General features: G+C 43.4%; 1 protein-coding gene across 2 annotated transcripts in view; it reads right to left on the minus strand.

Moving 5' to 3' along the window:
* The window catches only part of ZNF366 (zinc finger protein 366), a 40,751-nt gene that overhangs the window by 6,760 nt on the left and 11,619 nt on the right, over positions 1-22,372 (minus strand). The window contains exons 2-4 of one of the 2 annotated variants that reach the window (XM_063128634.1): positions 13,890-13,958; positions 9,282-10,597; positions 6,634-6,825 (exon numbers count right to left, since the gene is read on the minus strand). In XM_063128634.1, the coding sequence (XP_062984704.1) occupies positions 6,634-6,825; positions 9,282-10,586 (1,497 nt within the window). In that variant the 5' untranslated portion in view covers positions 10,587-10,597; positions 13,890-13,958. The remainder of the gene's footprint in view (positions 1-6,633; positions 6,826-9,281; positions 10,598-13,889; positions 13,959-22,372) is intronic. The other variant, XM_063128635.1, reaches the window with a different exon arrangement.

Raw genomic sequence — 22,372 nt, forward strand, 5'->3', positions numbered from 1 at the left:
GTGGTGTTTTTTTCTTTTCTTTTTTTTCCAGTCAGGCAAAAAGGGACTGATTCTCTGCTCCCTCAAACCCAGGCATCACTGTTAATTTCCTTCTGATTTATTCATTCATTTGTTTGTTTTGTCAATTTATTCCACGCCCTTTAGTAACAGGTCTCTCAGGATTTAACACGAACGTGGTGTGTGGAATGAAATTAGCAGATTAATTCCTGTAACAGACATGTCAGGCACTCTCCATAAATTTTGACAGTTGAACGTGGCAAAAGTGGTTGTTAGATCAGTGCCTTTCTCCTCCCATAGATAATTTTGACTGATTAATTAGATTCCTATACCGCTTCATCCATAAGGCTCGCAGTAGCTTACACAAGATTAAAATGTACAGAATTCCCCACCACCACCACCAAAGTATTACAACACTGGGATCCCAATTCAGTCTTCCCTAGAGGGGCCACACCCACTTTTCCTGACCCCACCTCCTTTTATTTCCCCCCCATTCTTAAAGTTTAAAATGCCTCTCCTAAGGCTTTCTTACTGGCAGTAAGAGCTTTGGCCTAAAATAGGCTGGTCTTGTTAGTGTTTGGGCCTTGCTTTCTCTCCCCCCCTTTTTTTTTGCCTTTGGCCCTGCCCCCTTTTGCCTGCTGCTCCACCCACTACTGGAATGCCAACCCCAAGAAGTCCCTTTTCCTTTGGGCTGAAAGAAGTTCAACACCCCTGACTCAAAATATTGGGGGTCTAGGTGGGTGTTTTGCTACACAATCACAGCCTCCAGGGCCGGCCCTACCATTAGACAGAGTGAAGCAATCGCCTCAGGCAACAGTCGCTGAGTGGTGTCAAGGGGGGGGGCAGCAGTGAGACTCCTGGTTGTTGCCCTCTGTGGGAGGAGATAGCTGTGTGTTCCAGGCATCCTGTCATGCCCCTACTTGAGGACTCCTCTTCAGAGGAGGACCTAGAGGCCCAGGATGCCCCAGACCAGGACTGCCATTAGCCTCACAGAAGCCTGAGCCCTCAGCAGAGGTGGTTGCAGGGCCATCCCTGCCAGGAGAAAGATTGTAAAAATTTCCTATGACACTCTAATCAGCTCAAGTCCAACACCTCAATCAAACAACTTTCTGTTCCCTTGAGAAACAAAATTTAAAAAATGTGTTGTTGTTTTTTAAAGTAACAAAGAACCAAAAAATGAACAAAGTTTGTTTCATTATCGGTGTTGTCCCTCTAGCTATTTTGTATTTTTAACTGTTCAAATCTTATCTGTTTGTAGCTCCTGAAGAAGGATTTTGTTTTAATCCAAAACGGCAAGCCTTTGATACAAAAAGATTTTATTAAAGATTTTACACTTTTCAATAGCACCAGAGCTTGTCTCTTGTCTATCACCTGTTCAGTGGTGCTTTTTCCCCTCTGCCACACGCCACTCTAACTATACTACATACATACGAATGACACCTGAAATTCCCTTTTCTATACAACTGTTAAAGTTACCGGAGCCCTGACTTCCTTTCCATATGGCCACCCTGCTTCAAGGCAGCTGATGTGCTCCCTTATTATGGTTTTTTTTATATATATCTTTATTAATTCCTTGATTATAGTTGTAGTATCCCACCGTTCTTCCATTGTGGAACCCAAGGTGGCTACATGGAATTCCCTTCCAAGCACTGGCCAGACCCAGACCTGCTTAGCTTTAGCAAGGTGTCTGCCTCATGTGCCTTCAGACCAGGCCCTGGGACCAACACTCCTGGGGCATAAAATATTAAACATCTTATCCTGTGAGTGGCAGATACTGATTAGAGGTGGCTTTAAAAAGCCCTTTGCATAGAGAACTCTCCTCTGCAAAGTAAAATGGAGACACAACATACAACTGTGCAATATCTGTCTTCTGGTTCATATCAGGTTTTTCCCACATGAAGTAATCCTATTGCCACAGGCATATGGAGAAAGTATCCGATGCCTGGGAAGCTCCATTCACACAATTTATCTCCCACCAGCACCTTTTTTGATGGAGAGAAATAATGAAAGTGGGGCTTCTGTTGGACAGAGTGCCGCTGATGCCTCAGCAGAGATTCTCTTCCTCTATCCTGCCACAGAATTTGTCCTCCCCAAAGATGTGTGTGTGTGTGTGTGTGTGTTTGGTATAGCAGATGTTAGCCAATATCTTGTCTGTAGCGGCGGCATTTCTTGATACCTAAGAGGTAGTGGATCCCAAGGTAGCTACCATGGATAATAACTGAGGACCAAGAGTAGAAATAAAACAATGTACTACGTAGCAGTAACATTGGAGTGCTGATTGAATAGGAAACTAATACAGGCATACACTCTGCACGAAATCCACATGAATTTTGAATGGTTTTCAATTCCTGTTTATTACCTCAATGCAACTTCAAAGCATGTTGACTGCTTTGCATATATTTAACTGGGAGTTCCATCAGATGAGTGTATTATTGCATGCTTGTTACTGGGCACTCACAGATTTTTGTGGGTCCCTCTCATTATGTCAACTGCCTCCTGCACCCCTCTTGCCCCTTCCAGCCTTCTTCATGCCACAAAACCACCCCCAGTAAATCTGACTTATTTTTAAAGACGGAAGTTGCCGCTATGTCCTGCTGTGTGCAGGAGAAGCAGCGCAATCAAAATGGCCCACTGAATGGGCCATGTGCATGTTGTTTCCTTCCTCTTTCAAAAGTAATGAGGAACAATCAGGCTGGCAGAGAAGAGACGGTAAGCAAATGCAATTTCCTCCCATGTGATGATGCTCTTAGAGAGATGCTACAGTACATCCATTTGGGACTGGCCTTGCCCATGTGAAAGCACCCATTGTCACCAGCTGATGGAACATGCTCAGTTGCACAGCACTTAGAGCTGGCCCTACCATTAGGCAGAGTGAGGCGGCATGCTGAGAGGCAGGGAGTGGTGGTGAGTTGTTGAAGGACAGAGCTGTGTGTGTCATGGGAGCTACCCTATGCCACCTAAGCTCGCATATTTCCCTCAGGTGCACTGGAGAATGCTGTTCCATCACCAATGTTGCAGTAAGATTCAACTGCTAGTCTGGTTGGTTTTTATACATGGAATGGGAGCGGACGCCATTTTGTCCTTCCTCTCAGGCAACCAGATGTCTTGGCCCAGCCCTATCTGTGCTGCTTACTACAACATTCCCCTTACGTTTAAGTCGTGCTTCATATTCTGTCAGTCGGAAGGCCACGAAATAATAGCTGAAGAATTGTGTGGAAATGCACAATCGATGAAAAGCTTGATTGCATTTTTATAGCAGAGGAAATTTGGGGCAGATGGAGCTTGTCACACTGTATACGACCATTACCTGTGTTCAAACCACATCACTTTCCGTATGGTCATGTTTCAAATGGAAGCCATAAAATCAAGGCAAACCCAAGACATTTGGTTTCCTGAGGTGGGGCACCTAATGGCACCCTCTCCCCCAAATCAAGGTGCATAGTACCAAGTTATTTTGGCACCTGAGGTAGAAAATCCCACAAGCACCTCTGCCCCTGGCCGTAAAAATAAAATAAGAATAAATCAATAACTAATAATTTGCTGCCCTTTCATGACACTCAAAAACTGCTGTCTGAGTTGGCTGCCTTACCCTAGATAATGGTAGGGCTGGCCTTGCATAAAACTTGAACGCTCCTTCCCTGGTGCAACACAAAGTACATATGACAGCTTATGGAACTCTTCAGTTGTAATGGAGATTTCACCAGTAATTAAGCTGCTTTCTGTTTCCAGTAACAACTCTTGAGAGCCGCATTCAAGTGTTGTTACCTTGATGTCCAGCCAGATACCAGCTGGACATCAGGAAAAACTTCCTGACTGTTAGAGCAGTACGACAATGGAACCAGTTACCTAGGGAGGCTGTGGGCTCTCCCACGCTAGAGGCATTCTGTCAAGTATGCTTTAGGGTGGATTCCTGCATTGAGCAGGGGGTTGGACTCAATGGCCTTATAGGCCCCTTCCAACTCTACTATTCTATGATTCTATGATGTCCAAACCCAGGAAATTGAGCTTATTCGTGGGTTAAAAAACCCCAAAGTTATCTCATGGCTGTTATATCTGAACATGGTCTAGAATACAAAACCCTCAAATATAAACTAACTCTACTTCATCCTTGAGCTACGTGTTATCTTGCCTTAAGCAGGGTTTTAATGATGGAGCTAGAGGATAATGATAGACTTACAGTAAAGTCCTATACATGTCTACTCAGAAGTAAGTCCCAGTCAGTTCAGGTGGGCATACTCCCAGGTAAACAGGTATAGGATTGAAGCCTTAGAGAGGATGGCTGAGACATTGTTTTTGATGTAGACAAAGAACAGGATTTCACCCACATAGTATTCTTCTTTAGCTTGCCATGAGGTTTTGGCCATTCACATGAAAAAACTGATGCACACTCATAGGAGATTAATTTTGACATGACCGTGCAGGTTAAACTGGAGTTTATGCTGTTTGAAATATGATGCCACCTTATTCAATTTTGTTAATATACTTCCTGCCTTAAGGTATAGGCATCATTTGTATTTTGTCCTGATAAAAACTGCAGCATGCATGGATTGATTCATGTGTTTAGCCGGTATATCAAATTGTTAAGCATCCTTGACCTCTCTTTGGGATGAAATGTGCTATGCAAATGTCAGATATATTTATCATCAGCAGACTAGCAATTACACTAAGAGCTATAAAAGTGCAATCTCAAGATGAGGAATAAAATTGAAAGGAAATAAAGAAGATAAAAGTCAAACATTCTGGTTTCAAAGCTTCGTCATTTAGGGTAAGGACACAAGAACCAAAGAAGAGTGCAACAAGATGGTGCTGACGGTTCATCAGCCGGAATGGCCTTGAGTCCAAAAGTGGTAAAATATTGGGAGAGGATGTCACCACGCCAGTATTCTATTGTTTCTTCATTCCAAAACTGGCACCCTTCATATGTATTGGACTACAACTCCCATAACTCACAGCTAGCAGGACCATCATCCCCCAGGAAGAGAGTCCCCTGGGACTGCAGGCTCCAGCCTCCCACATTTCCCAGAGAGCCAAGGGGCCACTGGGAGGCTCATGTCCTGCCTCTCTGGAAGAACATCATGGCAAGGGAGAGAACAACCTTGCCCCATACATTGGTCAGAGAAGGTACAGCTGCAAGGACCTTATTTGCGTCCTTCCCTGCCCGAAAGAATAGCTGAAACTAAGAACTGGTGCCTGAGTTTTGCTCTCTCTTTTTTCCTCCTCCCTCCCAATCCATTTTCCATTTTTTGTCATGTGTTTTCGATTGTAAGACTGACTACAGGGATTGTCTTAATATTAATCTTTATAAGCTGCTTCGGGAGCCTTTTCTTGGGCTGTAAAAATTAGGGTTAAAAATGCTGTAAATCAGTCAATCAATCTGGAGGGCACCAGGTCGGGGAAAGCTGCTATAAGCAATGTATCATATTACCTCTGTGCCTCTGGGTTCCATGGTGACATATTAAGATATTTCCCAAATTAACATTTCATTTCTCCCTCTCTCTCTCTCTCTCTGTATATTTGGGCAGGATCCAACTGTGTCATTCCTCTAGTGCAAATAATGTTGTGCTAGCAGAAACCAGGTTCCAAACTAGAATCCAACTAAAGTTATGTGTGTGCAACCATGTTTGTGCAACCCATTATGAAACCACTTGCACAATAGGTTGCACAAGTGTAATGTACAAGCTTTACTAGAGCTATTTAAGTTTGCCTATTGTCCTTAACTTCAGTTCCACTAATCATGTTACAGATACTGCCGTGTATATGTGTGTGTGCACATCTATGTGTATTCATTCCTTGTATCTGTGATTTGAATGTAAATGTTTAGAACTCCAGAGCAGGGAAGCCTTGCACTTAGCCCGACAAATCGGCATGGCCGATGTGTGGCAGGCTTCAGAGCCCTCATCATGTCTGGAGAGGAACCAAGGTCTGCCATCTTGGCTGCTGCAATAATTGGCATCACTAAAGGGTGGCACAGCTATTTAATTTATACCTTTACCCCAGGGAGGGTGGCATCATTTAGATTTCCTACTAATGCACTGAAAAGTCACCCTAGCCATGAATTCAGTTGTACTGGTGCTTAGATTTCATTTATATAAATAGGCTTAAATAATCACAGAAGCCACAGGAAATCAATAAAGAATTCTAGCTATGGGGATTATATTATTTTGCAGCTATGTTATTTATTCTGCAATATATATGAGTCCTTCCCCTCTACCCCAGTACCTTCTTATAAAGCTAAACATGGTACCATTTTGTCTAGATCTACACTATTGCTTTCTAGTGCTATTGAAGTGCACTGATAACTCTTGGGGCACATACACATTCTATATATCTCTTTCATAGAGTTATTTCCTGCTTTTTATTCCACATTCATAATGATTTGACACAAGTTGTAGATCTGGCCTTTGTTTCGTCATCACCATTTTCATTTAGAAGGTTTTAGATGCCTTTTTCAAAACAATAAAGTCTCAAGGAAACTTAAAACAAAGTTAAAACATGTGAAATTTAAATCAGTTAAAACAATTATCCACTAAAGTATCACCACCACATAGCAAAACTGAAACATCAGTGACATCCATAAACAATTCAACAGATGCAATAAAGAGCCCATCTTGATTGCCTGCCTTGAGAAGCACTCACCTTACATTTGAAGGGTTTGACATCTGAGTGGACAATCATGTGGGCTTTGAGAGTCTGTTTCTGCACAAAGCTCTTGAAGCACAGGTGGCATTGGTAGGCTCTGATGTTGGTGTGAATTAAGACATGTCTCTTCATATTGGCAAGTAGCGTGAACTCCCGGCCGCAGATCCCACACTTGTGTTCTTTCACACCCTTGAAAAATATAAGAGCCAGGAAGAAACTGAAGAGTGTGGCAATTATGGTGATTTATTTTTAATAGCAGTTCAACAGGTTCAACTTCCTCACTCTAGTGGGAATGAACAACTGTCACATCTTTTTCTTGTATTCTAATTAAATATGTTTTCAGTCCTTATGTTGGTCAACAAAATGTTAAGCAATGCAGGCCTTTTAGACATAGTTGGATGTCAAAGTGAATCCTGTATTGTAGAATCTAGAATCGTGGACTCACCTGCTTCTGCGACCACCCCCCAGTGTCTATACATCCACTTGACATCCAGGAAGGGTAGAGGGACATCGCAAGCACCTTTTTTTAAAAAAAAGAGGAGCTGCGCGCAGCGAAAAAGTAAGGAACCCCCCTGCCAAACTCTGTGCCCAACCTCCCACCATCCCAGGGATGGTGAAATTACTGCCCCCCCACCCTCATGGGCATGGAACCAACCCACACAGCTCCATGCCTGTTTGAGGACCCAGGAGGCTGCACCACACCAACCACGGTCCTCAGGGTTGTCCTGGAGCCACAGAAAAACCAGGACATCCCTGGCTTCAGTTATTCTGGGGAAAGTCTGTGCTCATCCCCAGTTTGGATGCACAGGGACAACCTAGAGACAACCCCGGGATAACTGCCTGGTGTAGACATGTCCGAGAACCTGCTGGCAAAAAGGGAATCTCAATGAATTCATTGCAGTTCCATCACAGGCCACAAAAACTGTGCAAATGGTGGTAAGAAGGGAATATTGTTACTTCACTGGATGACTGAGCATGGAAAAGATTTTTAACTAAAAACCCAAGGATAATTGAGATATCCATAGAGTCTAGACTAGGGTGACCATATGAAAAGGAGGACAGGGCTCCTGTATTTTTAACAGTTGTATAGAAAAGGAAATTTTAGCAGGTATATATGGGGAACCTGGGGAAATTCCCTACTCATCACAACAGTTAAAGGTGCAGGAGCTATACTAGAGTGACCAGATTTAAAAGAGGGCAGGGCGCCTGCAGCTTTAGCTGTTGTGATGAAGAGGAAATGTCACCAGGTTCTCCATATATACAAATGACACCTACTGAAATTTCCTTTTCAATACAACTCTTAAAGATACAGGAGCCCTGTCCTCCTTTTCATATGGTCACCCTAGTCTAGACCATGCCAGTCACACTGACAAATGAAGTTTGTGTTTTTGTGCTCAAACCATCAATTAATTATATTTACTTTCATTTATGTTCCCTAGATTATAGATGCTATTATATTTTTGTAATAGTGCAAATGGTACCAATGCAGAAGGGTAAACCTCATTATTATTGTCCCCAAACCTTCATACTTCTTTTATAGTGGTACTATTTCTTTTCCAAGCATTTTCAGGGCAAATTAATCTAAATTGTAGGGAAATATAATATGTTTATCTCCACAAAAGTAATGTGATTTAAAATGTTGTTGTTGTTGTTGTTGTTGTTGTTGTTTACATTTATATACTGCCCCATAGCCGAAGCTCTCTGGGCAGTTTACAAAAGGTAATAGTAACCATAATAATAATTCATTGAACTTCAATAAAAGAAAATTACAGATCAAGAAATGCAACAGTTCTATAATCACTTTTCATTGTTTCTATAATAGATGTGTTGGTATTTTTTCATGCAGTCAATACAAGACAAATTATGAATATTGCAGTGCAATCCTTTGCATGTTACTCTGAAGTACGTCCTATCAAGTTCAATGAGGCTTATTCCCAAGAAAGTCTGCGTAGGATTTCAGCATTTAAAAGCAATCCTATACATCTTGCATCTAAAATAAATCCCACTTTGTCCAATTGAGCTTACTTCTTAGTAGGTGTGTTTGGCAGTGCAATCTTATGGTGCAATCCTTATACATGTCCACTCAGAAGTAAGCCCCATTGAGTCCTGTGAGGTTCAGTCCTAGATAAGCAGATACAGGATTGCACATATTAGGTTGTCGCCAGTGTTAGTCCTACTTAGAGTAGACCCATTTAAATGAACGGGAATTAAATTAAACTAATTCTTGAATAGAGCTCTTAGTGTTTGAGCTTTTCTACATGAGGCATTTATTATGCGCTCATGATTCTTTACTCACTATTGTTTACGGGTTCTTTAGGCAACGCCATGATCCTCCAGTTTCACTTTTAAGTCCACTTTCCCTGGGATTTTTTAGAGTGGGGAAAATGGAATACTATTACTGAAAGCAAAAGAGAAGATATTTTCCTACTTGTATAATTGCGATATTCCGCTACAGCACAGCTCCATTTAGAGGTTATGCAGCAGGAAAGCAGGGGCGGAGAAACTCTTTGTGTAAAACTTGGATCTCAATTCTGTGACGAAACTGAAACTAGATCCAGCAGTTAACAACCTCATATAGAAAAGCACTCTGTTTCGAAGTGCTTGAACAGGGGTGCATTGGGGGGCTCACCCACCCACAGACTTACCTTATGAGTCAAAGAGTGCTGCTTGAGGTGATGGGGTTGCACAAACTCCATGCCACATTCGGTACAGATGTACGGGCGGATGTCCTTGTGCTTCATCATGTGGTTCTGCAGCTGGCTTGGGTACTGGAATGTCTTATCACACTCTGTGCAGTTGTACTGTATTGGCCCTCGGTGGCTGGTTAGGTGCCTCTTCAACTGGGCCAAGGTGGGGAAGTCAAGGCCGCACTCAATGCAAATGTTCTCCCGGCCGTTCTCATGCTTGGCCTCGTGGGCTTTCAACTCACTGGGGTAGGCAAAGCCCCTCCCGCAGATCCTGCAGCTGTACGGTTTGATGTCACTGTGCTGCATCATGTGCCTCTTCAGGTGGCTGGTTTGGGTGAAGGCCTTGTGGCACACTTGGCACTTATGAGGCCTGGTGCCCTGGTGGGTCAGCATATGGGTGTGCAAATGGCTCAGCTGCTTGAAAAGCTTGCCACAGCGAGAGCAAGCATGCGGCTTGATGCCGCTGTGGCCCAAAATGTGGGTCACCAAGTTGTACTTGGAGGTGTACGACTTGTCGCACATGGGGCACTGCCAGCGCTTCTGTTCCCCTCCGACGTCAACGTAGTAGCTGTCGTCAATCTGAATGTTCACATCCACCCTTTCCACCTTCTGCTTGTTGTCGGCTTGTTCTCCTAGCTCAGCCCTCCTGAAAGGTGGCTCCGGAGGCCTTTTCAGTGGGAAAGGGTTTCTGAAATGAAAATCAGGGGGCATAATAAAAGGGAACATCAGGGTAGGGTGAACTTTGGGATAGTACGGGTAGTGAGCCTGCAGGAATGGTGGTGGTCCAGGCCACAGCACATTCGGCTGTATCGGTTCTTCCTTGACAGGGTGCGCTCCAAAGTGTTCCAGGGTTCTGTAGAACTGAAAGCCAAGGTGGCACAGGTCAATCATGTGAGCGTTGTACTTTGGCTGTGTGTGGTGGGGCTGGAATATTAAAGGCAGGCTGGGAGCGCCTCCAGGGGCGTCGTCTTCAGATCTGTGCAGTGGAGACGTGGGATCTCCTGGCGGGACGGCGGAAGGCATTTTTGTGGGCATGCTTTTACGCTTACGAGACCCCCCTTCAAAGGAGCCCTGGAAGTTCGTCAACTCTGAGGGAGGGCCATATGCAAACTGGGCAAGCTGTGTTCTGAACTCTTCATTGAGGGGTGAACATAAGTCCAACTTCTGAGCAGGGTCCAAGCAATGGGGATAGGGAAGGAGGTGCACATCATCCATATTGCAATGGGTGTCCTCTTTCTTCATCGTGTTGAATTCCTCTTGCATCGTCTAGCCTCCTGCAAAGAAAAAGTAACAGTTTTAATTTAAAGCCTTTCCCGTCCTTGCTCACTAGGCCTTAAACATACTGTGTGTTGCTGGGTGGTATTTAAATAGGATCTCCAGAGTAGGGATGTCCATCACAGAGAAATCCCGACTGGAGGCCCAACTAGCACTGCCTCTGGCTTCATTTTAGCGCCAAGTTAAAACATGGCTTTTTGTTAAAGCCTTTGAAGATGAAAATTCTCCAAGGTTGCACATGGTTTTAATTAGGGCTGTGCACGGACCCCCTGATTCACTTTAGATCCTGATTTGGAAGGTCCGAATAGGGGCCAATTCACTTCAGACTGATTGGAACTGTTTTGATTCGATTCAGATCCAATTATTCGGATTTCTCATTTTCCCATAGACTTGCATTGGAAAAAAGAAATACTTATAACTTTTTCATTTTTCATGATGCAAACAATCATGAAATTTGGAGGCCTTATAGACTCTGTGGAGGTGCTCATATCTGCCAAATTTCAGACAGATTGGTATAGTGGTATTCGTGTAATCAACTGGTAAAATTTGCTTTTTTCAAGGAAACTACTCAAAGCTATAACTTGTCCATTTTTCATGATGCAAACATGAAATTTGGAAACCTTACAGACACTGTGGAGGTGTTGTCTGCCAAATTTCAGATAGATTGGTGCAGTGGTATTCATGTAATCAATTGGTAAAATTTGCTTTTTCAGCGAAAAGGTGGAGAAAGGGGGAAGGATTGGAACAAACACACTAAAGGTTAACAAGTAGGAGATTTTTTAAAATAAATTTTGTATGTTTTAAAAGACAAGCAGAAAGAGAAATAGAGGCAAGAGATAACAGTGAGAGAAGGGGGAAGGCTCAAGAAAGATCCAAGTACCAACACCCAAAACACACACCAACAACAAACCTAAGCTAGCCAGCCCCAAACCCCCTACTCCTACAAAGTCTAACCCACAATGAGCAAGGACAAAGGGAGCTCAATCTCCTGATTGTCCTTAAGCCCTTCTCCACCATTGTAATTGGAGGCTGCTGGAGAGAACTGGGAGACTTAAGAAGGATTGGGAGATGAAGCTGTCACTTAATAGCCAGTTTTCCCCTCCAAACTCCTCCTCCCCCCCTCCCTACTATAACAAAAAATACATTGCAAGCACAGACAGGCTGTCTGCGCTTGAAAAAATCGATTCGGACTATGCCGATTTGCTTCGGACTGATTCAGATCTGTTTTAATTCGCTTGGGATCTGTTTTGAGGCCCTCTGAATCACCCCGATTTGCCTCAGATTCAGGATTCAGATCCAAGGCAATGCACAGCCTTAGTTTTAATTGTTTTAATTGTTCTTATTGCTTTTAAACTTTTAAACTGGTTTTTGTTTGTTATTGATTTAATACATTGTTAGCTGTGTATATTTATTGTTTTACATTTTTCCAATTTTATCTGTATGTTGCCCTGAGATCCTAGTGATATAGGGTGGGATACAAATGTTTTAATGAATAAATAAAACAAAAATCCATCCCATTTGGGGGTCACCAGATCTCCCCACACACACACACACAATTTTTGTTTGCATTTATAAGCCAAGCCACAGGCTTTTTCCTGGAATCTAAGAACTTTATCATTTCCCCCCACCCTAAAATTGCCATTTCCTCAACATGGCACCCACAGGTGCAATTTGCATGAATTAGATCCCCAATGTGGTGCCAGCGAGTTCCATTTGCACAAATTATGGCCCAAAAATTGTGCAAATTTGCAACATTTGCACAAATTATGGCTGCAATTTGAGGCCAAAATTTGCGCAAATGTGTTTTATGCAAAAAAAAAAAAAAAAATTGTGGAAATTTCAACAGCTGACCCGACTTTTTGCACACTGAATGGGCCAGCTGTCAGAAGACGGAACAGTCTTGGGGGGTTGAGCAGATAAAAGCTTCTCTTAAGCACTGAGTACCCACAGCCAACCCTCCACATCCCTGGGATTAAGATGCAAATCTGTCTTTCAGTCCATAGGATGTTGCTTCTAGGCAGACTTAGTCTATGGCCCCAGCTGCACATTTAGTGAGCATGAGAAGGAGTGCTAAGTGCATACAGATGTACAAGCATCAAGCTCCTCCACACAAGGGGGCATCCTGGTGGGCTCAGCATCACTCCTCCCCATTGCGCAGCAGTGTGTAGGGCCCCTGCTTATGTTCATCAAATGTGCAGCCAGTGGGGCTCTGTGACCAGCACATGTGGCAGTGGGAAGCTTGGCCAGCAGGAAGTTTGCTCCCATCCTCAATGCATCATGGCATGTCCATCTGGATATTCACACCCATCCAAGCCCAGCTATCTCAGCCACTGCTCAGTTCTCAGTTGGCGAGGGACCCTGCAGGGCAGGGTTTTGGTGTAGGCGTACTCGGTGCTTGCCCTGGGCACCGACCCAATGACTCAGTGTTTGTTAAGCATACTATCTGCAGTGTGCTAGGGCGGCGGGGGGGGAATCTGTGTCTTTAACCTCCCCCGCGGCCCCAAAGTGCTACACTACTAGACACTTGGAGGACTAACAACAAAAAGCGAACTTCATCAATTAGCTTTAACGTATGTTTCTTTTCCCATTTCCAGTTGTCAACCAAGATGTGTTGGTTGACAATGCTGGTCCCAAAAGAAGGATGGAAATATGGAAAGAAGGATGGAAATATTCCGAAACACTTCTACTCCTCTTCCACAACCTGTCATTTGGTGGTAGAACTCATCCTTTGCATGCTGAAGTAACCACGTTTAATCCCTAGCACCTCTCCTGGGCAACAACACCTCCCCCCGAGAACCTGTAGAGCTTCTGCCAATCAGTGTCAACTAGCCTTCTTTAACCAGGTGCCCTCTAGGTGTGTTGGACTCTGACTCCTACACTTCCCAGCCAGCTCCCAACTCCCATAATTCTCAGTGGGAATTATGGGAGTTTCAGTGCAACACACCTGGACGGCACCTGGTTGAAGAAGGCTGGTGTAGACAGTTCTGAGCTAGGAGGCCCTAAGATCTGACTTGGGGTAAGGGAGCTTCCTATCTTCCCATATGCTAATTTGCATGGCCACTGTCAGCAGACTAGAAGGCAGACAGCGAGTGCCTGGTCCTGAAATAACTCTGCCGGTGCCCTAAATTGAAGCCATCTGGCTATGCCCTTCAAAGTCTGGGTTCTGCTGTGCTCTCCCCAGCAATTTAATTCGAGCCTGGAGTGTGCATTAGCATTTTGGCCTAATGTACGATGTCCGCTGAATGAATGTGCATTTAGGAAAAGAATCAATAGCGCAGCATTTGTACTTACATTAATTCATCTCCTTTGTGCCAAATCTGCTTTAAACGCATCTGCACAGGCTCCAGAAGGCATTTGTGTCTAAGGGATAGAGAACAATACTACTTTAAACTGTCTTATGGTTGTGGTGAAAAGATATATGAAAAGACAGTGATGTTAAGTTCAAAGTTCTGTTGCCATTTTCTGGTGCAAAGTCGGAAGCAATCACATTGTCCCAGGACACAGTGTGCTGTCTGGAATAATATATTTGTAACAAAGGGTGTGTGTGTGTTAGTTGCTCAAACAATGCCACAATATTAAAGAGGCTAGTGCCTGTTTGTCCCCTGCTAGATTCGAAATTGCATATGCTAATGCAGATTTTTCTCCCATAGATCTCAGCCCACACACCAGACTTCCCCAACTTGGTGCCCTCCAGATGTTTAAACTACAACTCCCATAATTCCTGCCCATTGGTCATGCTGTCCAGGGATGATGAGAGGTGAAGTCCAAAATCTCTGGTGGCCACCTGATTGGGGAAGGCTGCCATGCACCAAGGCCCAAACCAGACCAGGACCACAGGGGGTGGCAAATAAAAGTGTACACCTCCCCCGTCCCCAGCATGGTTTTGACAAAAGTTCCCCCACTTCTAAAAGCTGCTATTTGCTTTGGGAGGGAAGCCTCCATAGATGCCAATGGAAGCTTCTCTTGCAATGCAAATAGCAGCTGGAAGGAGATTTTTATGAGGGTCATATTAAGGGGAAAAGTTCTGGAGAGGCCATAGCGTACTGGTAGAGCAACTGCTTTGTATGCAGAAGGTCTCTGGTTCAATTCCCAGCATCTCCTGGTGGGGCTAGGAAAGAAACCCTGGAGAGGCACTGCCAATCAGTATTGACAATGCCAGGCCTGATGGACCAAGGGTCTGATACGACTTCCTCTGTTCTGCATCCCCACACCCTGTGATCACAATGCTGCTCAGCCTCCCTGGAGCTACTATTTATTTATTTATTTTAAAATGTGCATGTTAATTGCATACATGCAATTAACTTCATGTCTAGTTTGGCTTGCTAGACAGGCTGTGTTTCATATTGCATACAGAACACGGCTTTCTTGGTCAAATTATTGAACAACCTGCCCAAAGAGAACTTCCTGGCTACCTATTTGTCTTCCTTTTGTCCATGCATGTTTAGACCGTAAAAACACCTTACAATTCCTAGCTTTCCCCAGGCAGCATGGGTGGCTGGGGAATGCTGGAAGTTGTCAGACTTTTTACTGTCTAAACATGCATAGGATTGTGCTCTAAGACATTTACTTGTTAGTGCTACTTACTGTTTTGCAATTCTCAGTTTGGAGAATTAGTCATGTTTAGAGCAGACCCATGACAATGAATGGGACAAGTTACCCATGACTAGCTTAAGCCTCATTGGTTTCAGTGGGCCTGCTTGAAGCATGAATAAGTCTGGATTTAACGGATCCATGGATCTCATGGATGGTTCTGTTTTCTATTTCTCTTGTGTGTGTGTGTGTTTTAATCAATGCTGTAACAATTGTTCACTGAATCCAACCTGTTCCCCCCCCCCAAACATGGGGCAGTGTCACAGCTAGCCTAGGGTGGTGATGTGTCCTCTTTTACAGAGAACAGTCCTCTATTTGAAGGGTTGATCAGTCCAAGTCTGGTCTAAAGATAAAGACCCATCAGAAGGACGAGGCGGGCCCGGATGTTGCCCATCAACAGCACCTGGACAGCAGACTGAGCAGAGCGCACAGCCCACCTGGTCACAGTCTTCGCCATGATGGTGAGATGTACGTTATTACTATTTAAATTATAAAAATTCCTAAATTTACATCTATATGTAAACTGCCCAGAGAGCTTCGGCTGTGGGGCGGTATATAAATACAATAAATATAAATAAATAAATAAATAAATAAATAAATAAATAAATAAATAAATGTATAGATTAGCATATGCAAAATTAATGAAAATTGATGTCCCCTTTTGTCCTCTTTTTTGGTTTTGCATATCCTCTTTTCTGTAGATTCTCAAGTGGCCACCCTAGTAATAGTACAAATCATCTTTATTTGTTGGGCAGGCCCACACAGCTAAGTGTGTGCATTGCTGGATAAGAGATATTAGGTGCCCCATTTATAGAATCATAGAATCATAGAATAGTAGAGTTGGAAGGGGCCTTTAAGGCCATTGAATCCAACCCCCTGCTCAATGCAGGAATCCACCCTAAAGCATCCCTGACAGATGGTTGTCCAGCTGCCTTTTGAATGCCTCTAGTGTGGGAGAGCCCACAACCTCCCTAGGTAACTGGTTCAATTGTCATACTGCTCTAACTGTCAGGAAGTTTTTCCTGATGTCCAGCCAGAATTTACTCACTATAAAAGGCAGGAGCCACTCCAAGCAGGATATAGCACTGTGAAAGTGGTATGAAAGCAGTGTATGGTATGTGTCAATGTGCCCCAACAGTTGTCAGTGCACTTTAATACTGCTATAAAGCAGTAGTGTGGTTCCTGCCTGTTATATACCACTTTCATATCACTTTCATAGTGCTATATATCATGCTTGGTGTAGATTAGACCTTTGTCTGCTTTTTAAATTTTCCTCATTTTGGTGAGAATTCCACTTTTTAAAGGAAGCTATTTAACCACACTGGCACCCTCATGGGTTTGTTCATACTCTTTCTAATCTATGGGATACATTTTATTGGAGCCTCTATTATAACAGTTATAAATAACCACAAACTTCCTGAATAAATTTGATTCCTCTGATTCTCTCAAACTTCTTTTTAATAAATCCGCAAGAAATCCCTTCACTACTGAGAAATTCCCTTTTCTGAAAAGAAATATGATAGTGCTGGACTTTCTAGGAAATTTTACACACACACACAATCTCAAAGCCGTTTGCCAACACTGACGTCTCTAACCAGATCCTGGGCGTCATTGAATAGTAGATCAAAGTATTACCTTCCATGAGTTTGAGGGAAAGTTCTTAGGCATAAGTAATTGCAGGACAAGCCTAAACATGTTTCACTCTGTACTGCTTAATCCATGTGTTTAGTGCAATTTAGGGCCTTGCTAGACCTACCTTAAAATCCGGGCATGCTGCTATCCACACGTCCGACGCGATGGGATAAAGGAAAGTCCCGTCCCGTCGGAGCCTCCAGGCAGGGTTAGGGGATTTACTTTACTCAAAAGTAAATCCCATTGATTTCAACTGCTAACATTGATTTCAACTGCTAACATGACATGCTGCCCCTTGGTCTGTGCTTAGGAAAAGGGCGCAGAAAGAGGGGAAATCTTTCCAGCCCCTCTTCTCTCCATTTCTCTCCCCTCTAAGCACAGTCCAAGGGGCAGCAGGTCACGTTAGCAGTTGAAATCAATGGGATTTACTTTTGAGTAAGGTAAATCCCCTAACCCTGCCTGGAGGCTCCCTCCCTCCCTCCATGGGTCCAGCTTAGGAAAAGCTTCAAGGTGTGGAAAGAGGGGAAATCTTTCCACCTTCACCATTTCTCTCAGAGGAGGGACAATGGAAGAAAAGAGGAAGTGGGAGGAACAATAAGCAGACGGGGACTTGAGAAAACAACGATAAAAAATACATTGTGTGGCCCAGATCAGCAGATATTTACAGACAACACAAAGGTAAGAAACGTATTAATAAATACATGTGCTCAGGAACGTACAAAATCATAATAAAATAATATGTTTAATGACTCAAAAAACGATGTTTCATATAACTGTGTAGATCCGCTCCAGGTGGTCTATCACACTGAGCTATGGCCCCTCTATTTTATCTCTCAGTATTAATTCCTTTTGCACGTGATGTTATGATACAATTGATTGGCTTTCTCCATTGTCTCTGTTCTCGTCTCAATGTGAGAGCACAGAACGTTTAGATCATTCCCCTTTCCTCCACCCTGCTGCAGAAAACACACTTTGTTCTTTCAAAAAGCTTCCGAGATCTTGTTTTTATTCATTAATCTTTTATTTGTTTATCCTCAAAACAACCATGTTATGTTGAGGACCTAATTCACAGATAGCTACAGAATGGTTGGAACCCAGCTTCCCTGGAGCCATGTGTCATGGCCAGGTTTTCTTTGGCGCCAAGTCAATGCTTTGCGATATAGTAAGGTCACTGAGCAAAAACCTAGAAGGTGCACCCAAGTCTGCACTCTTTCAGGGCAAAATAAACTTCAGAGTGGAGACAGAGTAGAACGCAAGATTTTCTAACTTCACCTGCTGAAACAAGATTCCAGGGTCTTTGTCATTGGCCTTCCAGTGGGTAGTTGTGGGCAGACTTTCCATCCTGCCCCTGTGTCCCAATGCAGCAACGTTGTGCACGCCATCTCTTTTGCTGAATCAAGAACAGTGCATGGGGATCACATGCTGATGCCGTCTAGCCTTGCATTGTGCAAATGGCAATTTGACCCTCACTTTACTGTACGTTGGGCCAAAAGAAGACATTTTGCTGCCTGAAGCAAGGGGCAGATGACACCCCTCTCCCATTCCATGTTTAGAAGCTACTTTCACTGTGCAGCTAGTAAGATGATGATGTAAAGCAATGCACTATATGTGGGAGATGTGCAGATAGCCCAGGTTATTTACACTATATACCCCTATTTCCCTCAAAAGGAAGTGCCAGTGGTGCTGGAGTGGTGAATTTTCAGATGCCAGTACTCAACACGACAGTCCTATAGCCACATCCATAAGGTGAGTCTAAAAATTCAGATAGATGTGTTGATCCATATCAACAAACCAGTTCTAGCACTTTCCATCTCTAATAGGAGCAGGTCTTTTATAAAGCTATTGGGTCTTAAAAGCCCATTCAAGACCAAGACCACCCCAAAATACTTCGCATTACAAAAAGGAATGATATAATGTTGCTGGAAGAAGCAATTTCCCCCATCCCAGCTACTGTGGGAATTGCAACTCAGCTCAAAGGGAACAGGGAAATACAAAAGGGTAGTGGTGGCAGATGATGTCAGCATAAAAAAAGTCCTCATAAAAAAGTGAACCCTGGCTGCACTACACTATTGAGCACCAGACTTGAAAGAAAAACAAAAGAGTTCTTAGAGAGAGCTGAGCTTACAAGAAAAGGCCATCCACTCTTGATGGCAAGACCAGAGGAGGCTGCCTTATACTGGTTCCCTGGAGTCTCAGACAGGAGGCCAGATCTACACTTTGTGTCAAATCATTGCGAATGGGGAATAAAACGCAAGATATAAAATGCTGAAAGCGGTATATGGAATGTGTCCTGTGACCCAACCGTTATCCATGCACTTCAATACTGCTATAAAGCAGTAGCGTTCTGCTATAAGCTGAGTTCCTTTAACCGACGTCAGAGGTCGAATTTGTGACCATCTGCATGCTATTGCTAAGGACATGCTCTGCCACTGAGTTATGGCCTGTTTGTGAGATAACAATTCCTTCGAGATGTGTTTTTTAAAAATTTATTTATTTATTTATTTATTTTATTCAACAAGCAGCACAAGTCCCGTTCATTCTGCCAAAAAGAAATTGCTACTAAGGTCCAAGTTAGAAACTGTTTGGGAGTTCTGTGATTAGACCTCCCCATGCCACACAAGTTTTTCTTTTCCAAAAAGCAACCATGAAAAGGGGGAATTATTTTTGTCAGGGTATAGTGAAGGAGGAGAGGGGGTTAACCTTTTGCCCCACATTGATTCCTTGATGCAAAATGCCGCCCTGAAGCTGCTATTAATTTTAGGGGGTAGGTATGCAGGACTCACTATTTACACTTGTATGTTTTCTCCTCCAAGCTGATCGTAACTTTAGGGAATCAGCATGTGGTCAAAGAGTTAACTCCCCCTTGTTCTGAATCCAAATCCAAATCATGGGATCCTGTAATAGATCTTTGTTAATTAAAAAAAAAAGACATGTAGGAATCCAATGATGGACATCCTTTGTAACATCTATTTTGGCTCTAGTGGTCTCCTGTAGAGCAACAGATGAGCAGTCCAATTAATTTGTATAATTGGTTGGAATTAATTGGTAGGGGTGTGCTCTGTGCCCCAGAATTATCTGGTAACTCTGAACATCCGCGGAGCATTCGATCATCCATATTGGCCACTTCTAAACCCATCAAATAATATCAGAGCGGAAACATGCCCAATTAGAGCTCCTAACGTCTCCAAAATGATCCTACCATTTTGTGTGTGTGGTGTGCCTATTTGAAAACCTTCCATAAGGAACATGGCGTGTTGGGGTGGGGTAGTTTTGATCATTGATATTGATATCTGTGGCTAACCAATTAGGAATTGCCACAGTGCTCTGCTCCCTGTTCTGTTCTCCTCCAATCTGAGTTTTTTGGGGAGGGATTGCCAGTTACTGAGATTAGGGGGGGGGGGGGGGATTTGTTTGCAAAGTGAAATTTAGAGAAGGAGAGTGTGTGAGAGAGATCTACAAGATCTTGTTGCATGTTTCTGCTCGGACTCATAGAAGTCAGCCACAGTGTGAAGTGTTGCTGGGCTGAGTGAGTAAGCTTCTACACCTGAGTCAGGCAGGCTGTTTTTCAGTTAAACTATTACTCCTATTGGCTGGCTGGGCTTCCAGTGCAGGAAGGGGGGTCCTTATTGTCCTTCTCCTCCAAGCTGTGCATAGCCTCCTATGGGGAAGCTTGACTCAACTTGCTCCAATGCCCAACTGACAGTGGGGGAGGGGTGCCGCCTCCTCCTGCAAGCGTCCTGTCCTCTCTGGGGATGGGCAAGCTGTGTGCTGCCATTGTGGCATTTTATTAATATATATTTACTTAATTATTATTGCGCAAAGCGCTTCTCGCTACTTCGTTTCCCTCTCCCTCGCCATACAGATCAAGCCACAAGAGGTACCTGAGAGGACTTTCGAGTTTGGACTTTAAAAATTCCCTATAAATCACTGCATACAGGAATCTGCTCCACAGTTGGCATGCCTAAAGCCCTCTTTAAAAGCTGTCATGGTACCAATTTTCATGAGTTTATCTTTAAAACTGAGGGAACTGTGAGCGTTTGTGTTAAATCCCATTGACAAGAATGTAACAGTTACCTGAAAATGGAGCGGTATTTCATTGAACTATCCAGCAGAGCGGAGAGAGGGACCCGCTCTGGAAATTGGGGCAGAGAATCATTTCTACAGAGCTCTGCAACGGATTTTAAGACCAAGAAGACCCACTTTGCACACTCCTATGAATTGGTGTTAATTGTTGTGGACAGTGGTGGTGTTTTTAACTTGGCATGACTTGTTATTAAGTTCTGCAAATTATTCAATCAATCCAGTCAAACACTGTTGTTGCTTTTGTTAAAGTTGTGCTAGATTAGACCAATAGTTAATCTCCAGCATTCTGTTCCCAGAGTGGCCAGCCAGATGCCCATGGGAAGTCAACAAGCCGAACCGGAGTGGAATGGCATCCTCTTGCTCATGTTCCAAGCAGCTGGCATTGAGACATATAGAGCTCTGTCACACCAGCATTATACTGTGCAATCACTGTGAATTGCGTGCAAAGGACTCCAAAGATTTCCAGTTTATAATCTGCTTTTATTGTGAAGTACTCCCATGCATCCTGCTTTAATTGTGCTATAAAGGCAAAAGACTCGCTGTATTTTGATACTAGTTTTCGACCGTATCATCCGAGTGGCCACTGGGGCGCAGGAGCAGGATTTGAAGAAAAATTAAACAAATGCTTACATCTGCATAAGCTTTAAAGATAAAGACACCAACGTTTGCACAGTAATAGATATTAAGGAGAGCTTTAAGCATACCAAATTTGAATCAGATTGGGTGTCATCAGTTGATTTTTTATGATTTTTTTTTTACATTTCCCCCCTTAAACCCATTTCCTGGTATGCAAAGGATCTAGCCGCCTGGTAGCGACAACAACAACAATGACGACAGCTTGGCACTGTAGGGGATAATTCAAGGGAAACAGGTATGTGGGATGAAGCTCATAGTGCCACTGGTACTGGAAGGAATCCACAGCCATGATGGCCAGTATGAACATTGAGAATACCATTGGGCATCAGTATACATCTTGATCACAGGAGGCAAGAGTTGCTATAACCAAACTGACTCCCAGTCCTTCTAAACGCTGCCAGATTATTTTACTTTTTTACCATGTCATTATTATTTATCATCTTTAGAGAAAGGGAGTTTCTTTCTCTACTTCATTCCTGTACATGGCGTTCTCATTTATAAGTGTAGGAAGTGTTAAATGCTAAACACGCTGCCAAATGCAATAGCAAGGGAAGACAGGCTTCCTGTACTTTGAATAGCTGCGTAGTAGGAGGACAGTTTTTCTTACCCTGCTTGACAAGAGCTTACTACCTCCACAATTCCTTCTTTTGCATACCTAGTAGTGCAGGAGTCCTTGCGGCTGTCCCACTTTGCTTCTAGCCCTCCTATGCCACACAGACCAAGAATCTATCTTCTGAATTTGTTGGTATTGTGCTCCGTGGTGCAGCTAGGTAATGTTTGAACCGGGACTTAATCCTCTTATGAGGGAAGGCACTTTAGATAGCCATGTGTGG

Source organism: Elgaria multicarinata, chromosome 6 (genome assembly GCF_023053635.1).
Source record: "Elgaria multicarinata webbii isolate HBS135686 ecotype San Diego chromosome 6, rElgMul1.1.pri, whole genome shotgun sequence".
Taxonomy (NCBI): Eukaryota; Metazoa; Chordata; class Lepidosauria; order Squamata; family Anguidae; genus Elgaria; species Elgaria multicarinata.